Source organism: Osmerus mordax, chromosome 21 (assembly GCF_038355195.1).
Source record: "Osmerus mordax isolate fOsmMor3 chromosome 21, fOsmMor3.pri, whole genome shotgun sequence".
NCBI classification, from domain to species: domain Eukaryota; kingdom Metazoa; phylum Chordata; class Actinopteri; order Osmeriformes; family Osmeridae; genus Osmerus; species Osmerus mordax.
This window is the reverse complement of record NC_090070.1, coordinates 7,381,031-7,404,606: the sequence shown is the minus strand read 5'-3', so window position 1 is coordinate 7,404,606 and position 23,576 is coordinate 7,381,031. Positions and strand designations below refer to the sequence as shown.

The following is a 23,576-nucleotide window of genomic DNA, read 5'->3' as shown; positions in this document are numbered from 1 at the left end:
CTGTGTTAATCACTGTATAATCCTCAACTAGTTTACTCAGCCAATGAATTCCAAATGTAAAACATAACAGGTGTCAAACTGAGTCATTGTGCATCAGTGAGTGTTCAAGGTCAATGGGAGTTGAGAGAAATGTGTTTAGGAATAAATTTAGAGGCAGTGAGGTGAGAGGTTCACAAGAAGCCATGACCGATACGTAATCCAAAGCAAGTGCTTTTCAAGTTGAATGGGTGCAGAAATCCAAGAGGATTCAGAATGTTTTTGTAAGTCCAAAAGCAGAGCACATCATTATAACAGTTGACATGTACAGCTTTTAAAGAATGCGAGGAGGAATGCCAAGTATTTGAGCTATAACAACATAGGACCTGTGAATGGAACTGCAGTGGGTTTTCTCAAAAGGCTGTTTCAGTGAAGCATTATCAACTCAGCTGAGTTTCATGCTTGGATGCGATTCGAGTTTAGTTTGGGAACAATTATTGTCCCCAACAAGCCATAAAAATTAAGGAAAAAAAGTTTGGTAATTTGGATTCCCTGCTTATGTAATGTGTGGGCTAATGCCAGATATAACTGGTCAGTCCAATGTTGTAGGCTACAGCATGATTCTGACAGTCATGAGTGGATTTGACACTTGTCTGCATGTTCATATAGTTTCAAATCAATATAAACTAGATAAGATGTTGCAAGTATCACTGTGCAATGAATTATACATTTTTACTTTTGCTCGAGCAATTTATTAAATCTGATTGTTTTGATGCCTAATGTATTAAAGCTATTTCACGTCAATAAATTTGATTTCGATTTTGAATAGGATAACTGTGCCATGGATGTCAATAAATGATGTGAATCAGGGAAAGTATGTCTCCAATCAGAGTAGCATTCAGTGTGTGCATGTCTGTAATGAGGAGTAATTCTGGAAGATTCTACTGCAATCTTGAGTGGACCCCCATTTCATCCGCTTATTCTGGGGACTCTCAAGCCAGTCTACTAACACTGTTATTTAGCTACACATACTCACACAGTGGTGGGGACAAAGGATTTGGGGTGAGTTGGTTGACCATTTTACATGTACTTGTTTCAGTTTATGACAACCATAACAACAAATCTGTGGCAGACATTAGATAACTCATTTTGTTTTTTTACCGTCACGCTGCTTGTCATCAATTTGAGAAAAGATGCCATTTTTCTTGGCTATGCCACACAAAGCTTGCGGACTACTTAGCATAGCCTATTCTCTTAGCTGCAGTTGCTAGCGTGCTACAATACAGTATGCCTCTTATATGCTGTCAAGCGTTGTCCAGCTAGTTTCTTGATATATTAACAAATACTTAGCATCTAACGATGTGCATTAATTATTGTGAAACAATAATACTGTGCGACCTAATGTGGGACGATTTTCTAGCAAGCTAAGGTAGCTAAGCTAGTTGACGAGCAATCCTGTAGGTGGCTATCTATTTTCTAGCAAACTATCCGTTTCAGGCTAGCTACCAATGGCTCTGACAGGCAAATGCATAATTTCTGATAGTTGTAATCAAAAGACGAGCAGTTATAAAGGTTGAAATATATCCAACTTGTTATGCTAACATGAACTGCGCCATCCAGGTAGCGCTAGCTAGCTGGCTAGCGAGCACTACTGTCATCCTGCCAGTCCTGTTAGCTAATACTGTATTCTGTGATGTTGCACGTACGTCGCCTGACACGGACCATTATTTGCATCATTGGCATCTCTTTTGTCCTGTGAATGAACGGCACATATATTACTTGCACCAGGGAGCTATTAATCACATTGCTTTGGTAGAATGCATCAAGTCATGTTATCATCATTCCAAATGTTCAATATGTTTATTACAGACCCAATGACTGGAATAGACTGAGAGCTTACTCCATCAGCCAAGATGTCAAGTAAGAAATTAAACTATAATTTATACCAGGTCCCAAGCTAGCCCCAATGTGTTGCATTGGCCTTCCTTAAACGCCAATCAAAGTAAATTTATGAGACAAATTGGCTTTGTTTCTTCTTTCAAATAATTTAAGGGATGGCTTAAAACATTAGGCAAATAAATTAAACTTATCCTGACATTGTTTGAAGGGGGATATTTAACACTACATTACTGTACTGAAATAAATTGATTTAAATGGCCAACAATTTAGCTTTGACTTTAATGTCTTCACATTTTCTTTCATAACAGAGAGGCCATCATATGCCCCTCCCCCTCCCCCTGCCCCTACCACAGTAAGTATATGTAGCACCTGCTTATTCATTTAAATGTGAATAGGGATTACGGGTAGGAAGACCCCCCCCCCCTCATATTCAAATTATTTATGATAATTCATATTTTATCAAACTAGTGTCAATGATTATAAGGCATTTTCATTTCAAACCGTCTTACTGTGTTATTCTCAGTGTTGAGGTCAGATCAATTTCATTTGAAAAAATTATATTAAATGCTCTTGTGTAGCTAAGTTAAATTAATCAAATGTAAGGAGCCATAGTTGTGATTTAATTTGATTGGGTTTTGCATGGTCTTTGTACATTGAGGTACTGGGTAGAATTGAAATATTATAGAAGCACGTGAACATTTTGAAATTGGACAAGTAAGTACACACATAGATGCCAATGAATTGTTCAACATTTTCATATGTGAGCTCTTTTTAGTTTCAAATGATCACTCCCTTAATTGAAACTGAATGAATCTCAACCCTAATAACCCCCCCCACCCCCCCCCAATAAAAAAATAAAAAAATATAATATATATATATATATATATATATATGTAGGTAGTTATTTGGCTGCATGTCTTACTTGCCTGCTAGATTGAGGGGAGTCAGTTGGCTGAGCGGTGAGGGAGTCGGGCTAGTAATCCGAAGGTTGCCAGTTCGATTCCCGGTCATGCCAACTGACGTTGTGTCCTTGGGCAAGGCACTTCACCCTACTTGCCTCGGGGGAATGTCCCTGTACTTACTGTAAGTCGCTCTGGATAAGAGCGTCTGCTAAATGACTAAATGTAAATGTAGATTGATGATCAATGTTTTGCAACGAGGCGAGCACATTTCTCTGATGCAACTACAGTCGAATTTGCTTAGGTGGGATCTAAATCCAAACTCCTCCTGCCCTTCCTAAATGTAAAGTAACTACAAGCTACAGCAGTTGTAATAAAATGTTGATAGTGATTTTATCATGAAAGCCAGTCTCCTTTGAGTAGCTCTGTCATTTCACTTTTGTTCACTTTTTTCCCCATGAGTATTAATTTGCCCTTTTTTTTCTATACCCTTCTTATTTTTGTGTCATTTCTCATTCGTGTTTCCGTGTCATTTGTTTCCATCAGCAAATGCCCAACACTCCTGGGTTTGTGGGGTACAACCCATACAGCCATCTGGCCTACAACAACTACAGACTGGGAGGGAACTCAGGCAGCAACAGTCGGGTGACGGTAGGAAACATGACATAGCTGAAATGTCAGTCGAATGTACAAAGTTAGATTTCAGAGCCTGGTTAATAGAAACTAAGATGGGTCTAATTTGCCCTGTAAAAAAAATATGTGCAAACGACATTATAACTAGTATCTTTTCAACTAACCGTTTTAGAGAGTGACTAAGTCCGGCCTAACTTCTTTTCAGGGTTTAGGAATAGACAGCATGATTAGTCTAACCACCTAAGTTGCAAAACAAAACCCTGCGCCATTCCACCCTCCGCACGCACCCCCTCTGCTGTTTCCATCACAGTGCAGACTGGCCAAGCATCCATCTGTGTATTCAGATTCAACCTGCCCTTCAACACACTTTGCAAAAGCAGAGACAGGCATGCTTAGTAACCCATGCCATCAGCGTTGCCATGGCATCATAGACCCACTGCTTGGCATGGCTAAGGCTGCTACTCGAGTGAGGCCTATTCAGTCGCTGCATGCAAGCTGTGGTTGGCACTCCGGTTCTGATAATGGCATTATGTCACACAGTGATGCTTATCTTAGCTTAAGGGGGGGGGGAGCAATTTGAGCATTTTTTTCAACCAGTTGGTTTTTGCAATTGCCTCGTTTTGTCTCATGTCGGCCTCACATGTCCCTAAATTCCAATGGATGCATCTTTGTCATAGTATCACCTTTGTTGAAGGGTGGAAATCTACAGTGTCATTATCGAAACCACATGCCTTCATATTCATTTATGGCGTATTATTAATTGATATTGTTTGCTATGACACTGTATAACTGTATTCTCAAGAGCTGGCTGTTGACTCAAACTACTCTCATGTCTGATGTGCTTTTCCACTTCACAGAATTCTTCTGGAATAAACATTCCCAAGCCACCCAAGCCTCCAGACAAGCCTCTGATGCCATATATGCGCTACAGTAGGAAGGTAAGTGTTTAAGCCACACCTCCCACAATTTGCCCCTGCATGTTCGTCATTGCAAGGCAGATAATAATAATAGTTAAAAAAGTAAAAAAAAAAAACTATTTTATTGTGCCCCGTAAAATATTCAGCTCGTAACTATATGTCCCAAGGTGTAGGGTATGGCCCCACTCACTCAGAGGCAGGTGTCAAACTAGCTAGCTCGTGGGCTAACTCGTTAACATTAAGTGTCGCTGTGGGTCTCTCGGTTGCCTTTGGGTTAACTTTTAATTAACATGGAGATGGAGCTTGAACCACACGGCCTCCTCTGGTTTGTGACTTCTCTGCGAAGAGATAACCACTCATAGCCCCTCCAGCCCAACCCAACCCCACGCCCTGTCTGGTTTTCATCACCAGGTTTGGGATCAAGTAAAAGCCTCCAATCCCGATCTGAAGCTATGGGAAATTGGGAAGATAATCGGTGGCATGTGGAGGGACCTCACTGATGAGGAGAAACAGGATTACTTGAATGAATACGAAGCAGAGAAGGTTGGTTATTTTCAAAGGGGGGGGGGGTATTTACTGGGGGTGGGGAGGGGGGTCGTCATGGGTGACCAGTAGATGGTGTCTCCGACAGTTGTGGGTCCCTCCAGTCATCATTCCTTCCTCTGTGAAACACCTGAGTAACCTCTCTCCTCTTTTGAATAGTGGAAAAGCATTGAGGGACCGTGCGTTAGTGGCTTTGGTTTGAGTCCCCCCCCCTCCGCTTCATCTCCTTGTCTCCCCCTCTATAGATTGAGTACAATGAGAGCATGAAGGCCTACCACAACTCCCCAGCCTACCTGGCCTACGTCAACGCCAAGAATCGCGCCGAGGCCGCCCTGGAGGAGGAGAGTCGGCAGAGGCAGTCCCGTCTGGACAAGGGCGAGCCTTACATGAGTATCCAGCCGGCCGAGGACCCTGACGGTAAGGCGTCGGCACCTGCTAAGACCTGGTCTGTATCACAGACGCACTTGCTAAGACCTGGTCTGTATCACAGACACACCTGCCAAGACCTGGTCTGTATCACAGACGCACTTGCTAAGACCTGGTCTGTATCACAGACGCACCTGCTAAGACCTGGTCTGTATCACAGAAGAGGTTACTTACTTAAAGGAACTTAATCTGGCACGCATAGTCCTGTTCACGTTATGAACATTCTAGATTGTCCCAAAAGCTTGGCTTTATCGGAAACCGAGCAGGTCCGAGCCACAACCTGGAAGGCAGAAATAATGCAAATGAATACCAATGACAGAAGTGTGTTAATAACCACAATTTACTTTTGTACAATTTATACTTTGCACAATAATTACTTCCCCAAAATGTTTGTGTTGTGGCAATTTGGGTTTCACAAATCGGTGACCTTGTTGCGTAGCAAACCATGTTCTGGAGGCGTTTGCAGTGTCAATTAGGGTTAACATGTTGTGACGCATGCTGTTTGCCACTTGATTCCCTTGGTAACAATAACTGCAATTACGGTAGCACGACCACAAACCTGTGTGGTCGCCACACCCATGCTTCAACCTCTGGAGACAACCTCATCCATGATTCATCCTCCATTTCAGTTGAATTGTGATTATTCCCCCCGTAACACTACCTCATCCTCTAATCCGTACAATGGTCAAATATACTCTGATTTGAGAACACGCATGACAAAAAAACAACTGTATTCTACATGTTTGTTCTATTTCTAACATTTAAAGCTAAAAGATACAGTTCAGGGCTACCGGTCCTACCATAATGATTCAGACATCAAAACCATAGGGCCATAGTTGAGTTACACCCACCTCTAGGGAAAAACCCATAGAAAAACTTGTGTCTAATTTGAAACACCCATGTCCATAAAAACGTCAGTCTGCGTCCCAATGAGTTGTGTTCTCGGCAAGCGTACGTTTGTTGAGAGAGATTGCCACAATTTGGTTTACAGATATAATATCGAGTTCCAGATGGTTTGGAGAGGAACATCATTCAAATGTGAAGATGGAACCTTATGAAAGCACAAAGAGTTTGCAAGTAGTTTGTACATAGTCAATTCCCAGTTTTACAACGTTGCCTCTCAAATCATACCCAGTGTTTCAATTGTTTTGACTTCTTCCCTGGATTTATCTAAAAGACGTTAATGTTTTTACTCAAATACATACTTGCCAGTTGCCACGATAGAATCCTCACCAAACAGAAACCTCTGTTTTAATAAGATAGCGCCAATATTTTCAGACAGATTCAATGGACCTGCCTTGTCCATAATCCGTGACCAACCACCGCAGGGCCCGTCGCTCTCTCCTCAGATTACGACGACGGGTTCTCCATGAAGCACACCGCCGCGGCCCGCTTCCAACGCAACCACCGGCTCATCAGCGAGATCCTGAGTGAGAGCGTGGTCCCGGACGTGCGCTCCGTGGTCACCACTGCCCGCATGCAGGTCCTCAAACGCCAGGTTCAGTCTCTGATGGTGCACCAGGTATGGTATGGGGCCTTGTCTCTCTGGTTTAGGCTTAGGGTTGACCCTTAATTTGATGAGTTAGGGTTAAGGGTCAACCTAAACCCCAAGGATTAAGGATCTAATTCATCAAGTTACAGTGAGCACCATGGGCACCTTGACATGACAATAACCATATTCTGAGTGTCTCCAATTTAGTCATAGGAAGTTGAAGACTTCAATCCATAAAGACTGTTCTATCAACATATCCCCCTTCCACTCTTGTCTCCGTGATGGATCATTTGACCGATCGCGAGTGTTCAATTTACTTTGGTGGGCAGGTACAAACGCTCTTGCATGTTTACTGTATGCAGCTGCCCACCAAATTCCTTGTGGTGTAAACTACAAGTGTTTGTAGTACTTGTGGCGATTCAAACTTAGTCTGATTCTGATGTCGCTGTGATGGATCATTTGATTGGACCACGAGCACTCAGTCTGTTGTTCCTGTGCGTCTGGCCCACAGAGGAAGCTGGAGGCTGAGCTACTCCAGATAGAAGACCGCCACCAAGACAAGAAGAGGAAATTCATCGAGGCCACAGAGTCTTTCACCAACGAGCTCAAAAGGGTACGATATCCTTCGCGCGGGACTTTTTCCATCCCTTCACGTGCGCGCAATCATATGCGTTGCGCGCTGCATATTGCACAAGGTTGACCCCGTGCTATGTCCAAAGGGGGCCTGTGTTGCCTTTATAGAGCGCACCAGCTGCTAACTCCATCCACATGTCCTGGCCAGCACACAACTGTCATCGCTTTGGATTTGTAGACCTAATACAGTTGATCCGAGTCCACATGCAGCACTGGTTACGGATGTGCTACGTATTCCTGACAGCAGATGGCACCGTTTACCATGCGTATGTTCAGGTTTACCTCCCTGGGCTTCACGATTGGCAGAGCAGCTTCGTTTCCCCCCAATGACTCAATATATATCGAGGCAAGATGACAGTAGCCTCTGGAGACAAAATGGTAGACAAAAGCATGCCTGTTGTCAAACGGCCCGTGTGTCAACTGAGCCGACAGGGTTTTGTGTCAGGCCGTCTATTCACATCCGCCATCTTGTCTGTCCAGCTGTGCTGTATGAAAGTGGAGGTGGACATGGAGAAGATATCGGCGGAGATCGCGGCGGCGGAGGAGGCGTCCCGCCGACGGATGGCGGAGAGGGAGAAGGAGGCGACGGACCAAGGAGAGCCGGACGCCGCCGCCTCCGGGCTGGACGAGGTGGTGGAGAAGAACGTGGGCCTGGCGCACGGCGGCAAGGCCCAGCTGGACTCCCCGAGCGAAGGCAGCAACAAGGAAGGCGAGGAGACGGAAACCAATCCTGTCGACGCGGGCGGTGAGGCCTTTCGCCGTTTTCTGAATCGTCAGCCGCACTTGAATTCCTGTCGTCATTTCTCTTTGTTTCATTCCTTGTGTCGTCTTAGTGGCAATTGGCTGTTTTCCCTTCATTAAACTTGTTCACCGACTGACTGTGCAATGCTTGATAGATTAATATTTCCCACACGCCCCAGCTCAAATGCTCCTTTGCTTCTATGACATCTTCTTACACAATACCTCCTTTTGCCAGAGACGGAGAAGTCGAAGGCCTTAGAGGAGCCAGAGGCTTGTTCCGGTAGCACCGAGGGGGCATCGGAGGACAAAGAGAGTGTCCCGGAGGGGGCGATGGAAGAGGGCACCAGTGACAGTAACACGGGCTCTGAGACCACCTCGGCCCTGACAGAGGATGCCCCACCCAGCGAGTCGGCTTCCGAGGGGCCCAGCAGAGGACGCAGCGTCGCCCACTGATGGGAGCGTCGGCGTAGCCACTCCGCATGTACGAAAGGCCTCCTCTGATGACACGTTGCACGGTTATCCAGATATCACAACCGTGTTAAGGCAGGCTTTACTTTGTGACGCAAAACGCTCCCAGTCAAGTGTTAGTGATTTCCATTAAAGGCCATTGTATGTTGTTGCCTGACAGACCCAGTGTCCATTTTAACCGTAATAAGCCTAAACCGTGAAGCAATGAGGCCATCAAATACGTAGGACTTCAGACATAATGTTCCACAAAGCCCAAGCGAATGCAATTCCGTTCCATCCATTTAAAATCGATACATATCCTTTGTCTTATTCTCTGGCACTATATATCTGGCATACTCCAGATCATCATGAATAAAGACTGGCTGTAAAATCCTGTCACAAACGGACATTGATGTTCAATGTTATGATTACCTTTGTATGTAGTAGTGTATTGTCCATGTTGCTTTCAATGTTATTTTTGCATGGTGTTGTAATTCTTCGAATGGAAGAGTTGCCTTTGTAGCGAAAAAAAAAAATGAAAAAGGTGAGGTGTTAAATTTTCCTTGTTTACTCTCAGTATCAGTATTAAGTGACAGTATCGTCTCAGGAGTTAGTCACCAGTAGTAGTTTTTGTTATTTATTCTTCTTCTTATTGCATATCATCAGTCCGTCCATCAACTGTACTGTGCTGTATGCCATGCTGTAAACAAGGCTCCAGCAGTGTTCTGAAGTTTGCTAGCTCTCAATCAAATCAAAGCAGTACGCTTAGAACAACTTTGCAGTGTTATGTTATCAGTATTACGACGTTTAACCCAGAACAAGCTTCTAAATGTTTCGTTGTGAGCAGTGCTAAATGGTTTGCTTGAGCACAAGTGGATTTTCATCTCATTGCAAAGCAAGTCGAAAAAACGAGCTACAAACATGCAGTGCAGTCTTAAGATCAGTTTCCTTTTACATATTTATACCAATAAACTTTTCTACCCTGAAGTTCAGTTGGTAATGTGTTTATTCTCAAATTCCCTTAGCAAAGTGGCTTTTCAGCTTATTGGTGTACAAGGTGAAAAATAAGCCCAAAACATTTCACACCACTGTTTGTCTGAAAGCAATACCCTTTGATCGACAGGTACAGGTAAAGGAACTGAGTGACTTGTTTCCTGTTTTCAACCACTACTTCTCAACTTGGATAACTTGAATCTTAATTTTGCCATATTGTCATTAATGTGATTGGAGTATGAGATATGCAGTGGACAATAAAACGTCAATAAAAGTGCTAGTACAACTTAAGGTTCTCCACAAACTTAGCACTGCTTTGGCAGATTCTGTGTTGCTAGCAATTCCAAATGCAGGAACTGCACCAGCAAACCTTTGCATATAAAATGTTTGAAACGTTCAGCCTTTGCCCTGCAATGCAGCGGGGTCTGGTGATGCAGCGTAGTGTGGTTAGGAGCTTTCCTGTGTGCAGTGAAATCTAAAAACCCATAACCGCACAGGCAGGTGCACAGTTGTATATAACTCAAGAACCTCTAGAGGGAAGTTAAGTAGAAACACACCTGCCTGACCGGGCCATCATGCCAGAGGAAATGTCACATTTGCAATAGTACTATTAGTTTAATGTCATCTCATTACTGTTGTTGTATTCAATATCTATATATCCATCTATACATCTAATCCATATAATCTGTGTGTGTGTATATATATATTTATATATAAAGAAATTCAATTTCTTTTTCCAATTCCAGGAAACAGGAAATCCTGTTTACTTTGCTACACACATACAAATGAAGCTTAGCGCAAGTTCAGTCAGGCAAGACCGATCCCCGCCCTCGGGCATACTCGATAATGTTTCCCTACTTACTCCCCCCGCTAAGAACGCTCTACTTTCCCTCTTTCCGATGTTGGGCTGTCATCTGGGTTTCAGTTCCATTAGCGCTCCCGTCTATCAATCAACGCTGTCAAATCTTCCTCTTTGCTGTCAGCCTATCACAATGATCCCGTGCCTTTAACCCTCGTGCTGCCTTCGGGTCACATGACCCAAAGGTTCATAACGAACCATCGTTCGCAATGTTGGGGGTCTGAGACAGCCCAACAGTTAAAAGAAAATGCTTCACTTCACTGTTTTTGTATGCGGTAAAGTTGTCGCAATACGACGGTGGGTCACAATGACTGATGGGTCAGAATGACCCGAAGATAACACAAGGGTTAAATATGATTCTCTCCCTGTTTAGTTTGTCCATGCTATCAAGTGCGCGACCCTCCACCTCCCCGTCGCCACCCGGTGCCTTGTCTCTGTTCTTCGACTTCTTGGCTGGGTCGTCGGCTGCCGCCACCGCCACCAGTGTCTGGACTCCGTGGGGGATTCTTCTTTGGATGTTGGGCAGGCGCCCTTTGATCAATAATTCCCCATGGGGTCTAAGCTCCCGACACTTAATAAAAAAAAGTAGTACATTCATCATTCTGTGATAAACATCACTTAACTAATCCAAGGTCTCTCCTGATTGAAATGGAGACACGTGGTCGATGTGCAGTGCTGTTTTAATGCCAAACACGTATTCTCTGGATGAGCTGGAGGCCATAGTGGATGTTACTTTGCATTAGTATCAACTAAAGGTAGTTTTACACCACAGACATCGACAACCAGTATCAGTCCATCCCCTGATCGGAGACATACTTGAGACATGCCTCTGTCCTTTGCTGAGTCGGAAGACATGAATAACCATGTGCAAACAGAGTAAGGAAGTAGCAATGAGGCAAAAAACATTCATGAGTGTTATAGCATGCCCCATGAATGTGATTTTTTGAGATTTGTGATCTTGTCAAAATCAGAATTTCTATCATTGTGGTTGTCAGTGGTTTCCCTGTGCTATATGGCACTTTGACTATCACAGTGAACAAGTTGTGCTGCAGTTTTTTTTATTGTACTTCTGTAGGTAAAATAACAATACCACGTGTTTACATGCTGATTGTCTGCACACGCACTTCTGCACAGCACTCTCAGTTTGTGGTTTCAATGAGGTGAGGCAGAAGAGAGAGTCAGGGTTTTTTTTCATTCAAAGCTCAGCTTCAGAGGTGAAACCAGCAATTTATATAATCTTCTTGATTCTTGGCTGCTAACAGTGAGAGCAATGCCTCCTTTCAATGGTGAGTTCATGATTCTAAGTTATTAAAAAAAAAGTTTAATGATTTAACTTATTCTAATATAGTGCAGAGGTCAAATCTCAATGTTTATCACAGTAAACCAACTACTGAAAATAACTTGGACATTCAATTTGCTGTCCAAGGAAATATCGAGGTTTCATCTCATTGAAATTAAGGGGTTAATTGGATTCAAGGATGAATAATAATGCTCTCCCTCACAGTATACATAGTGAGTGTAAGATATAAACAAGTAATAACATTTTCAGATTAAATTGTACATGGTCAACAGTGGATACTTACAAACTTCCCTGTCAGTGATGTGAGAGAAATAGGAACAGGTAGAAGACCACAGATATGCATCGCTCTTACTGAACAATTAAGATAGCAACGCTGTACTTATTAAATGTTACTCATTAAATAAAGGATTTCATTTAGTCCTTACTCTTATGTCTAGTCCATAGGTTTATACCCGGTTTTCAGTTTACTAGGTACAGTCCCTCTGCCATCATGAAGAACACTTTAGTAATATTAAGAAAGATTTTGTTAAGGGGAATTTAACCTTAGTTTCAGAACTATGTGTCTAATTTGTAGGGAGTTTTTTTATTTTTTATGGTAGGAGTATTTTTGTTTCAATATCACTTTTAGTTTGCTGAAACCAATTGAAAAAGCAATACTGTTAATAAAGTGCTGCTTTTTAAAAGTGTACGCCTTTTAACTTATCACCAATGTAGCCTTTTATGAATGAAAATGGCTTGCTTTTGAACATAGGCCTACAGTACATAGGTCAACAGTAGGGTATATAGTTAAATCCAACTGTATAACACTGTCAGAAGTTTCACAGTTTTTAGCTTTCACAACCCTAATTGGGGTAAATCAAGTTATTAACCTCTGATCATCTTTTATAGACACCAACCGAGAGCTGTTTCCTATGAATTCTACGGTAAGCACTAATTTGATTTACTATTCATAAACTTCCATCAAGACTTTATTATTATTCAACTTTCAATGTGCATAACAGATACAGCCAACAAAACAATCGACTAACCACAAAGTTTGACTTGCTGTAGTACAAATTCTCCTCAGGAAGTAGTAAAGTCATGGGCAAAACACAGCCAGACAACCTTGGCTTGGATTTGGCAAATGCAGTCAAGTTTTAAACCCCTAACCGAAATATCTAAATACAGTACTTTTACTTTGAATACAAGCATTTACTTTCAACTGACAGCAACATACAGTGTGTTCCCATAACCTATGTGTCACTCTATTTCAGAGCTTACTCGGGGAAGAAATGGAGACCATGACAACAGAGTCCGATTACTTCAGTCCTGACTATGATCTGTACACCCAGCAGTGTCAATTGGAGTCATTCCGTAATTTCCGCACCTGGTTTATGCCCGTTTTCTACTCCGTAATCTGCTTCTTCGGGTTTGTGGGAAACCTCCTGGTAATCCTCACCTTCTACTACTTCAAACGTCTGAAGACCATGACTGACGTGTACCTGCTGAACCTGTCCTTCGCCGACCTGCTCGTAGCCCTGTCCTTGCCTCTCTGGGCTTCCAACGCGATGACAAAGTGGGTGTTGGGGCTTGCTGCGTGCAAAATGATGTATACCGTCTACAAGGTCAGCTTCTACAGCGGCATGTTCCTCCTCACCTGCATCAGCATGGACAGGTACTTCGCCATCGCCAAGGCGGTCTCCGCCCACCGTCACCGCTCCCGGGCCGTCTTCTGGAGCAAGGCTTCCTCCGTGGGGATCTGGCTCCTGGCTCTGCTCTGCTCCGTGCCCGAGATGAATTACACCCACATCAACAACAACACCTGCACCCCCTACGCCGTGAACTCAGACAACCTCCGCGTGGGCATCCAGGTCAGCCAGATGGTCCTGGGCTTCGGCGTGCCCTTCCTGGTCATGGGATTCTGCTATTACTCCATCGTTCGGACCCTGTGGCAGGCCCGGAGCTTCGAGAAGAACAAGGCGATCAAGGTCATCTTTGCGGTGGTCGCTGTCTTCCTGCTCTGCCAGCTGCCTTACAACTTGGTCCTCGTGCTGACCACCCTGGACACGCTCAACGGGGGCACAAAAAACTGCCGCTACTTCAACAGCCTGATCTTTGCCTCCGACGTCACCCAGTGCATGGCGTTCCTGAGGTGCTCCCTGAACCCCTTCGTGTACGCCTTCATCGGGGTCAAGTTCCGCCATGACCTTATGAAGCTGCTCAAGGATTTGGGCTGCATCAGTCACGAGAGCTTCTACAAGTACACCTGCCATCGGAGGAGGAGCTCAGCGGCCACGGACACTGAGACCACCACCACCTTCTCACCCTGAAGCGGGCGGACGCCAATGTATTCGCTTTTACTATGACCATCTTACGACACAAACATGTGCTGTCGGACAGCTTTTAGAACTCGTTTCCCGAGTAGACACCATTTCCAACTGCAGCATACATGTTTACTTGTTTGTTGATGTACATTTTTGAATGGGGGGGGGGGAAAGAAAATAATTTGTATCCTCACCTTTCTTTTTTTACAGTCAGGAGGTTCGGTTGTTTCTAGGCTGTACTTGCTATATTGTTATAACTGACTACATGGTAACATGATAACCACAAGTACATTTTGGAATATTGTAATTGTTACACGTGTTTCTTCTGTTATATTTTTTCCTACTTTCTTGTTTTGGTTTTGTAAATAAAAATAAAAATTACAGTATGCGTAGAGCTTAATATGGCATTCACTGTCTTACTAAGAATGGTTATATTACATAGAGTCCACCTTTAACTTATTGTAGCACAGTTTCTCAGACACAGAATTGTCCTAGAGGCTTAAAAAGGTCAGATGTCGACGTTGAGGTATTTCATTTCATAGCAAACCTTTGTCCATTAATACCCCTTTCAAAAGACTTCACAAAAAAGATTGTAAAAGAACTGTGCGATAAGTTTCAGTAGAACGTTATACCACACAGTGGTCCAGAAAAGTAAATAAAAGACAAAGTTAAACTTCCATGGTAGGAACGCCTCAAGATACAGTTTTAACACTGATGACATCATCAGGCCTAGCCCAGATAGTTTGAACTGCAAGGGCTTGTCAGGTCAGCTTCTAGTTGGTTAAAGTAGGAGTGGCTGGGATGCATCAATAAAAGCATTCACCACATGGAGTCACTGAACACTGAAGCTCTGGACACAAAGATTCACACCTCCAGAAGAATAAGACCGCATGCACAGGTATTTACCATTTTCGCATTTTAGTTTACAGCAAAGCAAAAATGTACCTTATGTTGTATCTACATTGAAAAGATAGTTCATTAGTTAAAACAAATCTGATGGTAGGTTCAAAACATATCACCAGAAGTATCAAATTTGTTGAATGTAGGCTAGTGTTTGGGCTAAAAGGGTTTATTTTGTGAGGTGTATTGAAGCCGAGGTGGGAGAACATTCCAGTAACTTATGTTTATCCACCCACACCTTCAAGAAATTGTGGTTTTTGTGAAATGTGGTTCTTTGAAAAGGGGCTGGCGCATTGCTGCAATGGGACTCGTAAGCAGAACTTATTGCATTATTGCATGTAATACAATGGAAAACTGTAGGTCGGCTGGAACAATACCTAATTAACGTAAACAATTCAAGGCATTCTGTCTGAGGTACACTATAGTATCTATCCTAAATTAACTGTAACCCTTAGCCCCTTAAGGACACATACAGTTTGTATGTTTGTTAATTTAAATCAACAGTCAAATTGGGGAATTCCAATGCAGCCATTTCTACTCTCCAAATGTAGGTTTGGGACTGGTGTTAGAGCTAACAATGTTGGAGTTGTCATAGAAACATAACATAGGTTCTATGACTCAGTCAGACGTGCCTTTCCCTTTATGCCCTCCAACTATCCATGTGAGAAAATGTTGTACAATACTTTGGAGTCATAATCTTAGCAATACATAGTAGCCTACTTCTAATACCACTGAATAACATCCGACTGGATTTGAACTGAAACATTTTAGCTATTTTGATGTGTGTATGGTATCTGTTGCTGAGGTCAATGTTGAGGACTCAGGCCATTTCAGCACTTATTCATGCAGTCTTAAAAGTTGATCGGGGTCACACAGCAATGTTGTCAAGTTACATGTTAACCAGCTGATTTGTACTTGGAACCTATATGAAATGGCTCTAATGTTGAAGCAACATGAGTAATAATCCTGATTAAAAAGCTATTAATTAATGACAATGGGCCACATACAAATCAGTTTAGACAGGAAGCTCCGTCCACTAAAGGTAGCCTTGGTGAATCATGTAACATACAAGGAGCTCTAGGGAGTTCATTTAGTTCAAATGATTGAGTTCAGTTTGATGAGTGTGCTGGGCTGGGTGGAGTTCATACACACGTGTGTGAGACTGAAATAAAAAAAAATAGCTATACTCGTGATAACATTGTGTACCAATGAAAAGGTAATTTTAAGAGTCATAAAACAAACGGCACTCAACAACGTCTGATTCTTTGTGGTATTTATTCAGAGGTAGGATGTAACAGTCACCAACTTTACTTGGCCAAGGTACCTGTAAATATTCACTTAACCAAGTGAAATTTGGTTTAATAGGACCACATCATTTAACAGGCAAAAATATTTACAATGATAGCGAGCTGTCACCTGCCACAGAATTGCACAGCAGTAAGAGGCCATCTTTGGCAAAGAACAAAACGCTATTCACCCTCCTACTGCCAATGTAAGGGATCTCTCCTGAGTTAATCTCCCTGGTGTCTCTGTGTCCCTGCAGACGCACTGCTACTGTGATGCCTATGACCAAAAACATGTCCCATACGGTAGCCAATCACATCCTAAGGGTGGGTCAAAGTGTCCTCCTGGACCCCACCCATGAGGCCTTGGGGAGAAGTCCATGTCCCGGGGAACCCATAGGGGACTGTGACGTCTCAGAGCTGGACGTCTCCCTGGATACCCTGAACCAGCTCATCTTGGAGCTGGACCCTACCTTTGAGCCCATCCAGGTCAACAAGCGACACATGTCCTGCAGCCGCCACCAGACAGGTAACACAAAAAGCCCACTGGGAATCGATAGATGTTTTGGGTTTAGTTTGTCTTATCGATAGAATTATCTAATCCTTTCTAGGAAACGCATCGTTTTGTCAAGTTTCGACTTCTGTGACCACTTTTACTAGGCTGCGATATTCCCACTAGAACCTAAATACAATGCATGTGACACTTTGTCAAAATACCCAATTCCAATATTTAATTGTCTACACTATTTCCCTCATTCAAATGTACTATAAATTGAACAGAGGGAACATTCAAAGTTTAACAAAGTGGATGGGGATTCACTTGCTAGTTTTGTCGTTTTCCCACCAACTTCCAGGAAACATCTGCAGGTGCTAAAAAGAACAGAGTTATGTATCGTAGCCTGAAGCTGTGAAAATACACCCATTATTTTCACAAGAGTTTAATGTTACATAATAACATAATGACTCTGCTTTCAAAGCTCTGGGTGACTGCCCAAACAAAATACTGTGCTACACCCTGTGAAATACCAGTAGACATAATGATCAACAGTGAACTACATCTACAGTCATGGTAACGTGGAACAAGTTATTTAGATATTACAAAAACCATACTTTGTGTGTTGGTGTTATTGAGTGAATGCACACAAGGGGTAGGTTGTAACGCACTAACTGCAGACTCACGAGCAGACCTCCCTCATGCCCACGTCAGCACGAGTCATCACTCCACGTCAACTCTGTCTACGGTTTCTATGCAGGCTGTCGGGCTAACCCTGACCACAGGGCAGCTGACTAACTCCAGGGCACCGGCAAACTTCATTGCTGCCCATAACAGAACATAAAGCAGTCCCCATGACAACCAGGACGAGTTAAAACAAGTTAGGCCGAAATCTCCACCGTAATGGAAAACTAGCTTCACAACAGCAATAACACAATAGTTGCTTGGTGTATTTGTATGCAGTTGGGGGAAGCAGAGAAATCAAGGTTGGAACTCAGAGCAAGTTAGTGCCTGTTTGACACACAGGTATTTCATAGTTACTCTCCACAAAAACACTCTGGAAGTTCTATATTGATGTACTAGAGCCAAGCCCTGCTTACTAATGCTAAAGCAAGCAAAAAGTACAAAGGAATAACACTCGGAACTTCATAAGAAGTTCACATGATTTGAATTGTGATCCACAACTCCGACAATGTCCTTGTCTATCTTAAAAAATCATTTGCAGCCTTTCCTGCTATCAGAATGTTTCACATCCTCTACATACCACATCCTCTTGTCTGCCCTTTCTAATAACCTTGCCACTCTCTCTCCAGACAACTCTTCTCCAGAAGAAAATGTCTCCAGCTGTGTGTTGGTCTCCAGAGGGTGTTCTCCAGGGAGCGCCTCGTCCACGTCTCGTAGCATGCCCATCCCAGTGCAACCTAGCCCCAGCTGCAGCCCCCATGGCTCCCTGGTCTTCTCCGACTCCCCCATGTCCTCTCTGCCTCCGCTGCCCTGCGGGAGTGTCTACCGACGGGCCCCGTCCTACCAGGGAGAGTTGTCCTGCTCCCCGGCTGTCCTGCGAATGTCACCCTCCCAGAGGAGCAGTGCTGTGTCCCTGCTCTCCACATCTCCTGGTTCAGACACCAGCTACATGCTTGGCAGGTAGGGCCCATGTGTAGATACCGTTCAAGTCTTGAGAGCAGGTATTCATCTGAATGTGTGTCCAGGGAGTTTTCGAAACATGCTGGAGATTTTTTTGTGTAAAACGTTATCCTTTCCACTATACGAAATGTATTTCACACAGCTTCTTAGCGCTAAAGACACATCCTTTCCTTCCGATCTCAGTTGCCAATCATTGTTCAGTGAAGATGGCGACAGCCCAGAGCGACTCATGTTCCGCACGTCGGGCTCCTTCAGTGATGTGTCTCGGCCAACCAAGCCCTTCAGCTCCAGTCAGAGCCCAGACAAACGCTTGCAGACTGGGCCTTCACCGATTGACCACTGCCCTGGGATCCACAGCAAGGGTTTCCACAGCAGTCCAGCTTCACTGGCCGGCTCTCTAACGGACATCCCTGTGGTGTTGGTCAATGGAGCCCCGGAGCCTGAACTCCAATCCCCTCCAGAAATGCACACCACACAGACCATCCAGAGATCCCTCTCCAGGCCCTCGTCTCCTCACAGTGAGTCCACATGCATCATCCCTTTATCAATAAGACATGAGATCCTGCCGTTGAAATCCTCCTGGTCGGTTCAAAAATGAATGGGGTTTTTCGAATGCTTTGGAGATGTTTCGAAATGGCAGTGTGCTTTTCCACCTTATTTCCACCTGACGACTTGCATCGTATTCCTCATCGCTCAGGTGTTAAACACATGTCCAACGGCAGCCAGTCATCGATGAAATTTGTCATGGACACTTCCAAATTCTGGTTCTGTCCACATATCAACAGAGCAGAGGGTAAGAATCTCATTCATAACACCTCACACATTTGATGGTTCTCACGTCTTTCTAAGCATCATTGTGGGTTTCCTTTGATCCCCATCAGCAATGACTGGGAGGTATTTGAAGGTTTTATAATCTAGGTGTAAAACAGCAACTTCGACTGGGGTCGGGTGGCAAATGTGGTGCACCTGGCTGTGTAGACTAAGGCCTCTTACCCTGCAATCCACTGAGAGACGTTTCTGTGGTGTGTAATCGTAGCTGAAGCCCTCCTGAGAGACAAGGCACCAGGATCCTTCGTGGTAAGGGACAGCACATCATACCAAGGCTCCTTCGGACTAGCTATGAAGTTGGACAAGGTGCCAACTAACATCTCTCCGACCAGCCAACTTGGTAAATTTCCCGGACTTCAGTTCACTGATTCAACATGTCTGAGCTTTGTCAAATCAGGCTCATTTTAGTTAGATACTGGATGTTTAATAACAAGTCGTTCTAGGTTTGCCTAGAGATGGGTTGGAGTCCCTCCACAAATGTGGCAATAGGTGATTCATCTAAGCCATTGTCTACTCCACATCCTGGAACCCTCCTATATACCCATGTATTCTATATATACCGAGGGAGGGTATGAAGGAGGGAATCACATATTTCCACATTTGTGCTTACACGATTCATGATTCAGAACTTACTAGAATACCAGATATGATCTGGGAGGACTTACCTAACTCTCTGAGCTGACATAAGAGGGACCTGTCTGATATTCGCCTCAGAAAAGAATCATCACCTTCACTAGTTTATTTTGAAATGTCCAATTTACAAGACTCATTTGACAGATTCAAGTTAACACCAGACCGGCAACCTTAATAGAAAATAAGAGTAGGGGACTAAAAGTCCAAGATTTCGACTCTACAACGTTTAGGATCTACCTGTTTGATAAACGGCCCAACGTGAAACACGAAATGTAGAGTGGGGTTCCCAATGTCGTCTTTTTCAGAAACCTTTCTGTTTCTTTATCACAGGCCTGGGCAGTTCAGATCTCATCAGGCACTTTCTCATCGAGTCTTCAGCCAAAGGTGTCCGCATCAAAGGCGCTTCTCAGGAACCCTATTTTGGTAAGCAAGCCACCCAAACTATAATGTCACCAGTGTATCGAGCCTAATTCAGACACAGTCTATCAGACATGTCTGGATATAAAAAGAAACACACACCCAGTACATCCTGTTAGAGCATGACCATATAATAGTCAGTCGTGTCCCGTCTCAAGTGCACGTGGGAGGTGAACGCATGTTGTAATCTCCCTCAAAAGGAGCAGACTCATACAGTGTGTGTGTGCTCCAGTGCTCTGACAGCCATTATTCAAATCTAATGACTCCATAGTCCTTCTTTACTTCATTACATCAGACTCAGACTCTATACTCTACCTTCCCATCAGACTCTGTACCTTATAAGAAGTCACATTGAAACATGTATCTGGTCGACGGACTTTCATACGCAATCTTATTCAGAGTTCAAATCTTATGTTATCATTCAAGTCAAAGTCCCATGTCAAGTCAGAAGTTGTCAAATTAGTGATTCGATTTCATGTTTCAGGAGATTTATGTAACAAGCACAGACTAATTCAATAATGTTGTATTAATGTCTTTAAACAATTATCCTGTATGGAAAAGAACATCAGAAAAGTCCACAGAAACAGCCTTTTATTTGGCCTTGCAAGTGTGTTCGCACGTATGTCATTGGTTCACACATAATGATTTACTGGAAATCAGTCTCTGAATGCAGAGTATGTGGCCGAAGGTATATTCTCAGAGCACTTCTGCCCTCTTGTGGAGAGAAACGCGAAAGGCCACACTTGACATCAGAATGTCTGTCAATTGTTCTGAATGATTATTTATGTTCATTCATTTTATCCTCAGCTAACATCCAATCTGTGTTTGTTACACTTTTGCAGGAAGTCTGTCTGCCCTTGTTTATCAGCACACCATCACCCCGTATGCCCTACCCTGCAAACTACGTCTCCAGTCACAAGGTACTTTTGTGCTGACAAGTTTGTGCGTAATCATCATGCACTATACACGTGTTTGTGTGTGAGCTTTGGTTACTTTTCAGCAAAGGTTAGCAGTTCAGGTGCAAAAAGTAATGACAAAATGAACTATTTTTGAGGTTATTCCTCTTTTTTAATCGGAACTTTTACATGTCTGTAATTTGGATCGGTCGTGTACAAATGTTGTGTGGGTATTGCAAACTGGACTGTGTGGTCAAACCAATGTCCACACATTCAACATGAAACACTGTCCACAGATCAAACACAAGCAGAGGAGGGAGCAAATGACAAGTTAACAGAGGACATGACAAAAACGGGTAGGTTGATTTTCTACAACACATCGCCCTAGCTCCTGTGGCTTTCTATAGTAGCCAGCTAACGGTGCTAACGGTGGTGGCACAGTGCCTGCAGTCTTACCTCATCAAACGGTTGAAGAAACGTCTATCCCATCATTAAACGTTTTTTTATATCAACATTCACATTTTCACCATAAATTTGAGCGTCGTCACGTAAGCTCACTAAAAAGTATTCCACCAACCACAATACTTACATTCTTGAAACAACGCAGCGGGTGACCTAAAAGTTAATTGACAAGCCTCACGTGATTCGCGCCAAATGAAATCCATTCATTTCTCAGACAAATATTAACAGGCCAAACAAAAAGTAGCCTATGTCCCTTTGAATGGAACAGAGCCGACATTTAAATATGAGATTATGAAGTTGTCTTGTTGCCCATCCACCAATTGTATTCACATACTAAGCTTCTCTCTCATATCTAGCCTGCAATTACCTATACCTGTGCGCTGCCCCTACTGAGATGCTGACGGGACCATGTGCCGTCCAGAAGGCAGTCACCTTCCTATTGCAGAAGAACAGCACAACCACACCAACCATTGTCAACCTGAAAGTGTCACCTAAAGGTGTCACGTTGACAGACATCCAGAGAAAGTAAGAAATTCCACTTGAAGCAATACTTGTGATTGTTCATCTGTATATTATGAGGAAATCTTACTGAGGGGTTATCTGTAGGCTATCAAAACTTGGGGGTGCAATTATGACAGGCCTATTACAAATTGTTCTTATTATTCAAATGTATTTGACCATGGCCTATGGTGTTCTCCCTCTGTAGACTCTTCTTCAGACGTCATTACCCTGCACATCTGTTGAGCTACAGTGGTGAAGATCCAGACAAGCGACTGTGAGTTGATTTGTTAAAATAATGAGTAGGCCTAAATGTGTGCTTTGAACTAGGCAAATCACAGCAATTAATGTATTTAAATAGGTTATTAAATCACATTTTCTCTTCTCAGATGGCTGAAAGGTTCCAAACCGGCAAGGTACAGTGTATTTTCACCAACAGCTTGTAAATTATACCCTTAAATTCAAAATATTGTTTGTAGTTATGTGAATGAAAACCTAATGTTGATATTTTTTTCTCCCACAGGGTTTTTGGTATGGTAGTAAAAGATCCAGAGGCTGGAATGGAGAACATCTGCCATGTTTTTGCAGAACATGAAGCCCTTCAACCTTGCAACCGGACCAATCAACTCATTCAAGTCATCATAGATAAGATGTAACCATTCCCAGGAAATGAGGTTGGAAATGTAACAAGATGACAGATGACATCAATGTCAATATGAATTTGCTGGATGGCCTGTGAGGTTTCTGACTTCTTAAAAAATCATAATTGTTCACAATGTGTGAACTGTATGACTAACCTGTCTAGAATTTACAAAATAAGTATCCTTATATAGTAAGACGATACCTTCAACGGAAATACAATAAACACATATAGATGATATTTTGCCAATATTATTTGCTTGAGAAATGTATAACTAAATGTCTGCTGACTTCATAGTAGTGTACATTATCATCACAATGTGGACCGCTTACTGCATTTGATTTAATTTCACTGAGTAAATCTGCAATATATTATCCAAAAGTGGAAAAGTAGTTTGAATATGAGACACATTGCTATGTAGATAAATACTTTTTGGATGAGGTATATGATCATACATTGTCGATTCAAGAATGTTTTATTTTCTTCTGTAGGATCAGTTTTTTCTGAAATGTGTATATAGTTTATTTATAATCTTTTTTTTTTCGTGCATATTATATTTTCTGTTCTTTTAATGGTGTGGACCATAATAAACATTCATGAGTTCAAGGACTGATCCATGTTTACTTGCACAATGGTGAAAACCTAAAACAACAGAAAACATTCAGATCACCCCTAAGGATGCAACGTCAGCTGATTAGATGATATAAACAAATGCTACATGGACAGAAACCTCAGATGAGAGTAACACACACAACAGCGTTTGTGGTCTTTTTATTTAAAGGATTAATTTGTTCAATAAAAGCACAATGCTTCATTCTAAA

At 42.9% G+C, this 23,576-nt stretch overlaps 3 protein-coding genes across 5 annotated transcripts; all 3 read left to right on the top strand.

Moving 5' to 3' along the window:
- The first annotated feature begins 964 nt into the window (after positions 1-964).
- On the top strand, positions 965-8,720 carry smarce1 (SWI/SNF related, matrix associated, actin dependent regulator of chromatin, subfamily e, member 1). Of its 3 annotated transcripts, none has more exons than XM_067259614.1 (11): positions 965-1,038; positions 1,846-1,896; positions 2,184-2,227; positions 3,321-3,425; positions 4,265-4,345; positions 4,736-4,867; positions 5,113-5,284; positions 6,643-6,815; positions 7,297-7,398; positions 7,899-8,163; positions 8,395-8,720. In XM_067259614.1, the coding sequence occupies exons 2-11, from the start codon at positions 1,890-1,892 to the stop codon at positions 8,610-8,612; spliced, it is 1,299 nt and encodes a 432-aa protein (XP_067115715.1). In that variant the 5' UTR covers positions 965-1,038; positions 1,846-1,889; the 3' UTR covers positions 8,613-8,720. The 3 variants fall into 3 exon arrangements, with proteins under 3 accessions (XP_067115715.1, XP_067115717.1, XP_067115716.1); XM_067259615.1 differs by lacking the exon at positions 965-1,038 and adding an exon at positions 1,208-1,433; XM_067259616.1 differs by lacking the exon at positions 4,736-4,867.
- Positions 8,721-11,669: 2,949 nt separating this feature from the next.
- Positions 11,670-14,437, top strand: ccr7 (chemokine (C-C motif) receptor 7). Its single transcript, XM_067259519.1, has 3 exons — positions 11,670-11,744; positions 12,647-12,681; positions 13,012-14,437. The coding sequence occupies exons 1-3, from the start codon at positions 11,729-11,731 to the stop codon at positions 14,065-14,067; spliced, it is 1,107 nt and encodes a 368-aa protein (XP_067115620.1). The 5' UTR covers positions 11,670-11,728; the 3' UTR covers positions 14,068-14,437.
- A 448-nt stretch (positions 14,438-14,885) lies between these two features.
- Positions 14,886-23,361, top strand: LOC136965307 (tensin-4-like). Its single transcript, XM_067259406.1, has 13 exons — positions 14,886-14,959; positions 16,505-16,773; positions 18,051-18,381; positions 18,565-18,899; positions 19,079-19,174; positions 19,418-19,549; positions 20,173-20,265; positions 21,102-21,179; positions 21,452-21,511; positions 21,974-22,142; positions 22,324-22,392; positions 22,505-22,531; positions 22,639-23,361. Exons 1-13 carry the CDS (start codon positions 14,952-14,954, stop codon positions 22,769-22,771), a joined length of 1,800 nt encoding a protein of 599 aa, XP_067115507.1. The 5' UTR covers positions 14,886-14,951; the 3' UTR covers positions 22,772-23,361.
- The last annotated feature ends 215 nt before the right edge of the window (positions 23,362-23,576 follow it).

Coding starts and splice junctions, on each gene's coding strand:
- ccr7 (XM_067259519.1), top strand. Junction 12,682..13,011: donor TGTTTCCTATGAATTCTACG/GTAAGCACTAAT, acceptor ACTCTATTTCAG/AGCTTACTCGGGGAAGAAAT.
- smarce1 (XM_067259614.1), top strand. Junction 4,346..4,735: donor ATATGCGCTACAGTAGGAAG/GTAAGTGTTTAA, acceptor TTTCATCACCAG/GTTTGGGATCAAGTAAAAGC. Junction 8,164..8,394: donor CAATCCTGTCGACGCGGGCG/GTGAGGCCTTTC, acceptor TCCTTTTGCCAG/AGACGGAGAAGTCGAAGGCC.
- LOC136965307 (XM_067259406.1), top strand. Junction 18,900..19,078: donor CAGGCCCTCGTCTCCTCACA/GTGAGTCCACAT, acceptor CTCATCGCTCAG/GTGTTAAACACATGTCCAAC. Junction 21,512..21,973: donor AGAGGACATGACAAAAACGG/GTAGGTTGATTT, acceptor TCTCATATCTAG/CCTGCAATTACCTATACCTG.